Genomic DNA, 11,652 nt, shown 5'->3' with positions numbered 1-11,652 from the left:
GTAAGTAAATAAAAAAAATACAGAGCAGTTTCTTAAAAATCAATCAGTCAGTCAGTAAGTTAATTAATTAATTAATTTAAATCTAACTTAAAGTGATCCTATGATATTTGGTTTAAAAATATAATTTGAAAAATGTATCTTTTTTTTTATTTTATATAACCTTTATTATTTTCTACTGAACTATCTGAAGTCAAGCGTACTTCGCTCCCTTGAGTATTGACATTTGCTGAGCTCATTTATTAAGGTAAAACATTGGACTTTTTGGCTAAAACGATGTATTTTCCGTCTTCCTCGAAGGTGTGGCTTTTTTATGGGCGTCTCTTAAAAGCAAAATATATATAAACCTCACGCTGAAGTTAGAGAAGTCACTTCTGAGAGGCAGAGACACCGAGCAAGTAACGCATACTGAAACTGACCTGAACTAGCCATGTACACCAGATCAGACAGCCTGGTCTTATCACTGCCAACGAACACTTTCTTCCAGCCGCAGCCGCAGTCGCAGTTCGCATTCAGACCGATGATGCCGCGCAACACCAAGCCGGAGATCTTCACTTTCGAGCGGATCCCGGAGCCGCAGCAGCCGGCGTTCCCTCACCGCGGAGCCTCGGGCCGCCCGCGCAAGAGGAACACCCGCGTCATGTACCCCTCCAAAGTGCGCAAATATCTGCCACCGGCCGAGAAGAGCCCCGCTAAACGCTGGCTGATCGTCCTGTGCCTGGTGGTCTTCATGCAGATCTACACGGAGGAGGGATCCGTTGAGACCACGCAGAGTGAAGGACCAACTTCATGCAATGTTCTCTCCTTCCAGTCTGCAGAGGAGCAAACCAGACAAATGATGGGCAGCTGTCCTGAGGACTTGAGCCTGATGTCTCATCAGCAGCTCCAGTCTAGCAGCGAGGAGCAGAAGGAGATCTCTTGGCTTCTGAACACTACTACATGCCCGAGCTCAAGCTGGGAGGAGGACATCAACACTCTCTACCAGCAGAGCAGGAGGAATGGATACGTGGTGGCCCTTCTCTACCCAGTGTACCACAGACTTGGCACAGAGAACTGAATGAACTCAGAATCAAGTGTGTGGACTAATCAAGTTCACTGAACCTTCTCGGAGAAGAAACACAGGCTCCTGTGGCACCCAAGTCATGCTAGACTCCACACTACGAAGTGATGAAAAACACAAGCTGAGGAGACATCTGATGGACTCGAATGGCGAAGAAACTTTATAATGGAATGAAACTTGAACGGCTCATTTAGATGTACTTGAAAATGTTTCACTTGAAGTGTACAGATTTACCATGTAGCCTCACAAGCAGACCTGTTGTATGTCTAAACCCATGAGGGTGTCGCAATGAGCATCTGTGTTGCTGAACGCTGCCGCTCGCTGAAATACTTGAATCTCACATTGAAGATTTTTATATGAAGAAATATTTGTTGTAGCTATTTATTTAACGTGATTTATTTATTGTTATTTGCTTATTTATTTCCTATTGTCTTGTGAAATTAAACTGACATTTGCATCTTCAATTCTTTTCGTTACTTTTTCATTGTCTTCTTGTAATATTATTAGCTCAAACTTGGTTCAAAATACAGTGAAGTACAATACTGAAACAAGAGAAATGGGAAAATATTTGACGTGTGATGACGTGTATAAATGCATGAATATTTATGCTGATATGGCTCTTTTAAAAAACTGTGTTTGTGGATTTGATTGAAATATTAGAACAGAAATACTTTGCTAGCTACTCTACAATTTTGAGTTTTTTGTTAGTTTTAGTTTTGAGCCCTAGAAATAATCACCATAATATTAACCCCAGTAATGAATATTATGAGCATTATAAAAATGAAAATGTGTGAGGTACAATGGTGTTCATATAATAAATAAAGTTGCAATGATCACAATAATATTTTGTGTTGTTCTTCACTTTCATTGCGTGGTTGTATTCAGAACATGCACTGCAAAATGTCTTGCCAGGTAACTTTAAAATGTGGCAAGATCTAAATATACCAGTTCTGATTATTATTTCATTTTACTGAATCACTCTGACTTCATTAGGTTACATTAATCAATGTTATTTTAAAAGATAATGCCTAAATAACTGGGCATTTTTAGAATGTATCATTAACCAAACCTCACTGACACATTTTTTAAGAAAGACATAATGAGTGAGTTTTAAGGGAAAATACAGTGCTTTGTCAATCTAATGCATCATACCATAACTTTGAGATGGATATTAGAGAGAAAATAGATTAGGGAAGTCACTAGATCATCAACAGTCATGCAGAATGAGATCAACAGTTCATGGTTGACACATTATTCTAATATTTTCCATCATCAATCTTTACTGCTTAGAAAAAAGAAATCTGCATTACTATATGAGTATTCAAATAAATAATAAATAATGATGAAAAAATAAAATAAAATAAAAAGACAGCTGTGGTTGCCAGAACATATTGTGATGTATCAGGCATCATGGGATCATGGGATATCATTTATCATAATATTAATACCAGTAATGAATATTATTAGCATTGTAAAGATGAAAATGTGTGAGGTAGCATGATGTTTGTATAATAAATAAAGTTGCAATGATCACAATAATTTCAAATAATCACAAAACATGACTACTCATTGCAACTTTATTCATTATATGAACATCATTATGAATCTACGAAACATGTCCGCTGTTTTTGTGCATTTAGGTTTGCCTATCAATACTCTTAACAAAATACATATAGGACTAGTGCTTGTCCTGTACTTTGTCTGCAATATTAGTCTTTAATGTTGTTTTGAATGTTTTGAAGACTAAATTATGTTTTAGGTATGATTGTTTAAAAAGGTTTTCTTAAATATCCTGGGCCTTACATGTTTCTTTCACTCTTAGAATGACTTCGTGTCAATTTTCAGAAATCATACTAAATAGACACACAAACACATACAGGCTCTCATTGGTTATATATGTGTTTACAAGTGTATGACCCTGGCGGAAATTGTGGCCAGCAGCCCACAAGGAAGCCTTGTGGGAGATTCCCGATGCACTTCCTCTCCGATGTGCATAAAAAAAACCCATTTACTTTCCACAGCCACAAATTTAGATCAATGATATGGTTTACATTTGAACTCCCCCAAACCAAACACACACTCTGCCTGTGCACGCAAACCTCCTGGTTTTCCTTGTTTTGTCTTTTCATCCCTGCCGTCTTTCTCTGAAAGCATCTGTGAGCTGGCATTCCAGAGCAGTGAGTCAAATGGCACCACAGGCTCTGAATGAATCCCGCCTACTGCCCTGAAACCCGAGAGATACTATATGAAAAAAAGATACCGTGGAGAGAAATGAAGTGAAAATTAGAATTCCTCCCATGCATGGCCAAGGTGTGTTCGGCCTGTTGGGGCTTGATCAAAGACAGACTGTACAAAAAGTCCAAACCGTACCTTGATACGTACCTGTATGCTCACACAGAAACACTGTAGAAGGCCACAGGTGATCTTCTAAAAATGCTAGATGTCTGTATTAGAAGAAACTGCACCTGTTTTGCCTCAACTCTGTGCCAAAGTGTCATTTCCGGTTTATAAGATCAGACCTCAGCGCGATCTTGAGTGTGTGTAGAGATACTTTGAACTGCATAAACTCTGGCAACATGCAATATAAATTATGCTCCTCATCGTGAATGTTTAAGTGTAATACAATCTCATAAATCTCATTTGTAAAAGTGTATCCCTTTTCAATGAGAGCGCTGTGATCATATTAAATATGTAGTACAAACGTTATTATATTTTTGCAAGCTTTGACGTCAAAATAGTTCATTTTGTATTTGATTTAAGTTCATACTCTTAAAAATAAAGGTTCTTTATTTCCATCTATGGTCACATTAGGAACCTTTAGCATCCATGGCATCTTTTAATTCCACAAAAGACTCCTTATAGTGGAAAATGGTTCTTTAGATTTTTTAAATGTTCTTCACACTATGAAAAAAAATGTTATTTTAAGAACTGTTCACTGAAAGGTTCTTCGGGGAACCAAAAATAGAACCTTAAATTTTAAGAGTGTACAGTACTTCAAGTTCATTTTGACTTGTTTTGCTTGAGAAGGACAGTTTTAGCCAGTTATGTTCCCTGAATATGAACACAGGAATGTGTGTCACGAATCCGGTCAACGAACTTTCCTATTCATTGACTCTCACACTACACACTGTTGCACATCACCCCGGACTACATTTCCCATCATGCATTGCACTGATTGCACTCAGCACGAATTGCACACACCTGTTTACACTGATTGCACCCAGCTGTTTCATATCACTCCCTCACTATTTAACACTCACTCTGATCCCTTCCCTCTGCCGAGTATTGTTTCAGCATTTATCACTCCCCTAGAGATAGCTACCTTACGGAGCCCTTGTCATTTCCTTAGCCCTTGTCATTTGCCTTAGCCTTAGCCCTAGTCATTAGCCTTAGCCTTCTCGGTTTCTGATCTTCGCCTGGTTCCCTGGATTCCCCCCTTTTGTCTTGCCCCTTTTGATTCTGTCTGCCGATCGTCGACCTGCGCTAGCCCTAGGACTATTCTTGTGTTTTGCCCACCATATACCTGTTTGCCCTCATCTGACCCATGCCTGCTGTATGACCACGTCTCTGTCTTTATCTAATAAAGCTCTGTGAATGGATCCGCAAGTCTCACGTCTCGTCAACCCCGTAACAATGTGTTTGTTAACATAACAATAAATTATCATTTACACCCCAATATTTACTGTAAGAGTGGATCATTCTCTCAGATAGGGATTATGCCAGCATAACACATAGTATCTGCTAAATGTGTACATGTAAATATAAATCTTTCTAATAAAAAACACATTTGGTTTAGCTTTTTACGTTAACAGAACCCGTAGACAGCATAGTCAAATAAAGAATACAGAATGTATTTACAGAATTGCTTTTGTATTGTCATATAAAATGCTTAACTAATCTAAAATTGTAAAAAAAAAAAAAAATTATAAGTGAGCTGGAATGGAAAAAGTGAAAGATAATCAAGTATGTAAAGAAGTAATATTTCATTTAAATGAATGATTTCAATTGATTGATGCATATTTCTATTTCAAATAAATGCTGTTCCTTTGCACTTTCGATTCACCAAAGAATCCAGAAAATATGAGAATTCCATAAAATTATGAAGCAGCACAACTGTTTTCAACATTGATCATAATAAGAAATGTTTCTTGAGCAACAAATCAGCATATTAGAATGATTTCTGAAGGATCATGTGACACTGAAGTTTGGAGTAATGATGCAAAAAAATTCAGCTTTTACACTTTAAAATATACTGCAAGAAAACACTTGTTTTTTATTGCTATAATATTTCATAGTATTACTTATTTCACTGCATTTTTTTAATTGAATAAATAATAGAATTAAAAGACTTCTTTTCGAAAACATTACAAAAATCTACCAACCCCAAACTTTAGGAGTTTTTATTCGATGTTATGTCTACATAATTCAACTTAAAAATAAAATATGCACGTGAATATGAATTTATGTGACGTGTTATTTCTTAGAAATCTTAAAACTCAGCAGCAACAACATTCTGCTGCTTGTCCTGAAACCTCTGCTGTGTGAATTGTGCTGTTAATGCATCATTTGGTTGTAATTTGTGCATGCATATACTCGTGGTATTTTCAGAGGCATGTATGACATTCTCTGAAGATGGCTAATTAAGGAGAAGAATGAGAATATTGCTTCATGCTGATGGAATGGTCAAAATGCAGAGTAATATTACTGTCATTCTGGAGTAACGTGTGAACTGATACAACACACAATGCAGAGCTGACGTTATGACTGTAGCGTTTGTTCTAAAGAATTAGAAAACTTAAGGAAATTATAAGATTCTGTTTAAAAAGGAAGGTGAGAAGAATCTGAATAAACTGTGAACTGAATGAGTGAAATTATACCGGATGAATGGCAACTATTACATGACATACTTAGGGTGAGTCCCTAAATTGCATGTGAATGTCAGTTTGATCAGTTTAGACAAAGGAGCACAAAGGAAGGAAACTGATGTAATCATGATTTTTCAGAGCTATTCTGTGTTGTGGAAGATTTCATAATTCTTCATGTCATCATTTTCTACAGTTGTAAAACCACTGAGACTAAAGGTAACCACAACCTGAGTTTCAGGTGTAGCATAAAGACTGAAATCATCTATGAAAGGTGTGTGTGAGAATTCCTGGCATGCTTTCATTCACCACTGTCTCTCTCTCCCACACACACACACTAGTAAAAGACAATTGGCTAATGGTAAGTTCCCTTACAATATACTGTACGGTCAAAAATGGTAATAAATCGAACAGGACACTTCATACAGTAAAATACTGTTAAATTTACAGTTTTTGAAAGTGAAAAGGAACAAGTCATCCTATAATCTACAGTGAAAAACCGTAAACTGACATTCCCAGAATTCCCTGTGGCACTTTATATTTGATATTTTTTCATTTAAATCATTATGTTCCTTAGTTGTTGTTGTTTTTTTCTGTCCAGTTATGTACATTATGGATTTATGTTACATCTTATGCTGTTAACGTAATGTTTATTGCATTATTTCAGTATCATGCATGTTACCATGATGGTGTTTAGTATTTGTATGAAGGACACTGTGCAACTTCTAAATATTACATAGTATTTAATCTATATTAGTATTTTCCATGAAAAGTGTTATCATGTGACTTTCTCATCGCCACCTGTGTTTTTTGGTAGTTGTCAGTATATTAGAAAGGAACAAAACAGATTTTTAGTACTTCACTAGGTTGGTATTTTAACGTTAAATCAGTTAATGAATTATAAAGTATAGGTTTTTTACTGTAAATTTAAGCTGTACAACCCTAAAATGTTGCTACTGTGTTTTTTATGGTAAAGTTCTGACAGCTGCTGTGTGTTTTGTTTTGTTTTGGGGGCTTTTTCCATAAATGTAACATACAGTATATATATTTTTTAATTTGTTTGTTTATTTATTTTATTTTTTTCAGTGCAGAGGTTTGTAATATCAGATGTTTGTTTCTGGAAATATCAACAGGGAAAAGGACACGACTGACATTTTTAGGCGCGACATGTGAATGGCCCCAAAGTCTGTCCAGTGAGATATATCCAGTGAGATACATCCAGCTGCAACTATTGCATCCAGTGTAGACAGAGCATCACTGATTATAATGGATTCATTGTATTTTGTCACATCGCGCCGCGCCGCTCGCGTCCAGTGTACGTGAACACTGAATTCTGTTCACTTCTGCTTCTATTTGTGCCTGAAATACTGTGCTCTGCAAGTATCCTTGTAAACGCAGTTGCTTATGGCTTAGGTGAAGGGAAACAACTGAGAAAGAAAATGGATGTGTAAGAGTATATTGGTTTACAGCAGGTTAATGCTCCTGAGGCTTTCTGTGTTATGAATGTCAATCAAACAACAAAACACAAAGAAAAATCACTTTTGTAGCTTTAACACAGATTTATTAGATTTAATTTATACAGTGAAGACTATGCAGTGTTATTTTACATTTGATTATTCAATTTCTGGACCTGAATACGTACCTGAAAAATGTATATTTAATTTGTATCTTTGTTCTGTTATATTTATCTATGCTTGTTTATTTCCTATGCTGATTTACTCGCCTAGAAAATCACTTCAATCATTGATTATTTTTCCACCCCAAATAAACTATTCATGTCATGTGGTGATTTTTTTTTTTCATCTCGCAATATATATCACAGAAAAATTAAATATCGCAATGTGAGTTTTTTCCAATATCGTGCAGCCATATCACGTGAACGTCTCCTCCATCATCTGGAGGCAGGGCAGGAATAAACCGGTTAGGCAGATGTATATCCTGCCGGGATGTTTCCCTGGGCTGGTTTAAACCAGCAGGAGTTATATAAGGTTGAATGTGTCTGCATGGGCATGCCTGAACCTGTGCCAATCTGAGTCTGTGTGCTGGAGAGGCCGCTATAGAAAGACAGAATGGCATCTAGGAGTGGGTGGCAAAGAGGAAACCTCCTCACCTCGTACACCCATAACACAGATTCACCGATTACAGATTGTACCTCTGATAACCGATCTAATGCTCATGGATCTGTCAGGGCTGTTGCTATGGGACTCTAACAACACAACAAAGATCATAGTATAATAGTGTCATAGTAATCACTTTGATGAGTTAAAAAGATTTTTATTCGTCATACTCGTAAGATGGAACCAAAAAAAAAAATAGGTGAATAACAAAAGTAAGGATGACACAGAAAAAAAAAAATATATAAAAAAAATTATATATATATATATATATATATATAATGTGATGTAATTTCCTGTATGATATAATGGTCTTGTTGTCCAGTGGGTGCCTGCATGTTATACATCACATTGACTTTGACTATTTATTACATCATTTATTAAACTATTTATAATATTATTTATAATTTATATGTGTTATAATTAATAAAACTAGACAGTCTAAATGTCTAAAAACTAGAGAATTTTTACTTTACGTCCCGTTTCATAATTCAAATGATAATTGCATTTATGGTTTATTTTTGAAAACACTAATAGATCCAAACAATTAAATATCATCAATCCATAAATAATCAGCAGTCCTTTTCACTTTTCAGAATGAGTCCTTTTCATGTACATATTATGTACAGAGTTTTTGGGTTCCATATTTGTTTTACTGTTTAGCTTATAATAATAAGTGCTATTTAATGCCAATTCCTATTAAGATAATTTACCCCATAATGTGACAACATGCCCCACATCTGGGTTGTTTTCCTGGTCAACAATGGCTAAACTGTTAAACACCCTTTTTGTGATCAAATCTTAGGGAATGTGTCAATACAAACATTTACTTCACAAATCACCTTTCCAAATACAAAACCCCCACATTTCATAGAAAAACGCACAAATCATTTTATATAGTGAATCAATTGAAATGTTACAGAAAAGGGAACAATCCCTGTGCAACCCTCCATGTGCTTTCCAAGATCAGCACTCTCAGTATTTCCTGTGTTGTCACAGCTCTGCCCGAGTGCTCATTTCCTCTGCCTCTCTCTCCTTCACACTGGCCAACAGCAGAGAGGATATCATGTTGCGTCACTCAAGTGTTGTTTAATAGAGGCCTTCCTGAAATATTTCATCATTTTCACATGTCACGATAATGGCCATTCAGCCGAGCTGCTCATGACCGGTTGCTTTGAGGATGAAGAGCTCAAGATGCCACAATGGCAAAGCACTTCCTGCCAGTTGTGATGTTTTATAAGTGTGATCGATCATGCTGTGAAAACATGACAACTTAATGAATGTCTGGAAATTTCCGTTTTTGGGGGTGTGAGCACTATAATTCAGCCTACAACATATGCACGCAACAAACATTTTGTCTTGTATCATTCTGTTATTTTTTTGTTTTGTTTTGTTTGTTTTTTTGCCATAATGACCAGCTGATTTTATGTTATCATTTAAATATGAAACATGCAACACACATATTCCATATATTCCATGTTATCTGATTATCTGATTGAACCATTATTCATGTGGAAGTTAATTTAAAAAAAAAGCTAAAAACTAAACTAAATAAGGTTATTCAAACCTAAATAAGGTTGTGTTAAATTAATTAACTTGATGTTTGACAGATTTTGCCGGTCACACTGTGCAAACTAATGAATGTCTGGAAATGTATGTTCAGTTTCTTAGGGGTGTGAGCACTATAATTCAGTTTACAACATATGTTGTCTTGTATCATACTGTTTTTGTTTAGTTTGTTTTTGATTGGTTTTGTTTTGTTTTGTTTTGTTTTGATTTGTTTTGATTTGTTTTGTTTTGCCATAATGACCAGCTGACTTTGTCATCATTTAAATATGAAACATGCAGCACAAATATTCCATGTTACCTGACTTAACCATTAGAACTGTTATTTATGTGGAAATTAATTGAACAAACTTTTAATTATTTAAAAATTAATTGGGAAAAAAAACTAAATAAGGTTGCAATAATGGATGAAAACTATTTTAATATAATAATAATAATAATAATAATAATAATAATAATAATAATAATAATAATAATAATAATAATAATAATAATAATAATAATAATAATAATAATAATAATAATAATAATAATAATAATAATAATAATAATAATAATAATAATAATAATAATAATAATAATAATAAAAACGGTCTTGTTGACAATGGAGTCTTGTTGATACTTCCCAAGCAATTCTGTGTGCTTCCACAGACTGCCAGTAAGCCCTGTTGGGTCTTGCATCACTCCTGACTAAATGCAAAAATTCTGGAGCAATCTTTTCAGGAATGTGCCGAAACAGCTGCTGCCCCCCAAGAGGCTTTCGAGCGTTCAGAGAGACCGAAACATGAGTCTGTGCTGCTCTCTGATGGACGACATGAGCAACTACAGCGGGAACTGCCTGCAAATAAAAGATTTTTAGGCATTTAAGATCAATTAAATAATTAAATATTATAAAATAATAATAAAAAAATTATAAAATATTATAACATTTAAATAAATAGTAGATAGTTTCCCAGTATCCCCTATATATATATAAATCTCTTATTTTACAGTACATTTTACTAGAAGTTACTAGCCGCCTAGTTACTAAAGGAGTAGTGTTTGAACAGTTGTTGTATACACTTTGGAGTCCTTATAAAATTATGATTTGACATGCTGACCAGAGGAGGGATATGAGACAATATTTGTGCGTTCATACAAATCTATGAATGCCATAAAAAAATAAAAAAAAACATTTGGTTGTTTATCCTGCAGAGACTCAGCAGTACAGCTTTGTTCACTGTAATACACACACACACAGGTTTGTTTTTGTGAAAAGTGGGGACATCCCATAGGCGTAATGGTTTTTATACTGTACAGACCGTATATTCTATTGCCCTATGTAACCCCGCTTTCTGGTTCTTTCTTTTAACCCATCCGGAAAGGACAACACCGAGACGTAGGCTGAGCTCACTCATCACGTTTACTGGAATATATGAAATGACACCAAACAGACATGAAACACACACACACACACACACAAAAATATAGCCTATTTCATATAATTCATACCTCGATTTCATGTTGCTAGTTTGTCTTTAAAGAAGACATCCTGAGCGTTTTTTTTAGCTTTTTCATAATATATAATATAATAAATGTGTTTAAATAAAATATATTTATTTTATTTATTTATAAATAATATGAATAAAACAATATATTTCATATTTTCATATAGTCAAGTCAAGTCACCTTTATTTATATAGCGCTTTTAACAATACAGATTGTGACAAAGCAACTGAACAGCATTAATTAGGAAAATAGTGTCAATAATGCAAAATGACAATAGTAAACACTCATTTTTCAGTTAAAGACAGTTCATCATTGAATTCAGTGATGTCAACATCCAGCTCAGTTTAAATAATATCTTTGCAATTATGTCAACGATATCGCTGGAAATGAAGTGTCCCCAACTAAGCAAGCCAGAGGCGACAGCGGCAAGGAACCAAAACTCCATATAGGCTTATATTTCTATTCTAAGTGAATTCCTTGAGTTGACCAGCGTTACATCCACTGCTCCCTTCTTGCGGCCGGAAGAGGGATGTGATGAAAGAATCCCATTGGAGCGTTCTTTGCT

At 35.2% G+C, this 11,652-nt stretch overlaps 1 protein-coding gene across 1 annotated transcript; it reads left to right on the top strand.

Moving 5' to 3' along the window:
* Window positions 1-348: 348 nt before the first annotated feature.
* Window positions 349-1,760, top strand: LOC107550277 (uncharacterized). Its single transcript, XM_016231527.1, has one exon. It carries the CDS (start codon window positions 428-430, stop codon window positions 1,052-1,054), a length of 627 nt encoding a protein of 208 aa, XP_016087013.1. The 5' UTR covers window positions 349-427; the 3' UTR covers window positions 1,055-1,760.
* The last annotated feature ends 9,892 nt before the right edge of the window (window positions 1,761-11,652 follow it).

The sequence above is a fragment of the Sinocyclocheilus grahami genome, unplaced genomic scaffold, assembly GCF_001515645.1.
Source record: "Sinocyclocheilus grahami isolate Dianchi unplaced genomic scaffold, SAMN03320097.WGS_v1.1 scaffold394.1, whole genome shotgun sequence".
NCBI lineage: Eukaryota > Metazoa > Chordata > Actinopteri > Cypriniformes > Cyprinidae > Sinocyclocheilus > Sinocyclocheilus grahami.
This window is presented reverse-complemented; position numbering and strand designations above follow the sequence as displayed.

What these genes read in the sequence shown, in the direction of transcription:
- LOC107550277 (XM_016231527.1), top strand. Translation starts at nt 428, where the DNA reads ATGTACACCAGATCAGACAGCCTGGTCTTATCACTGCCAACGAACACT.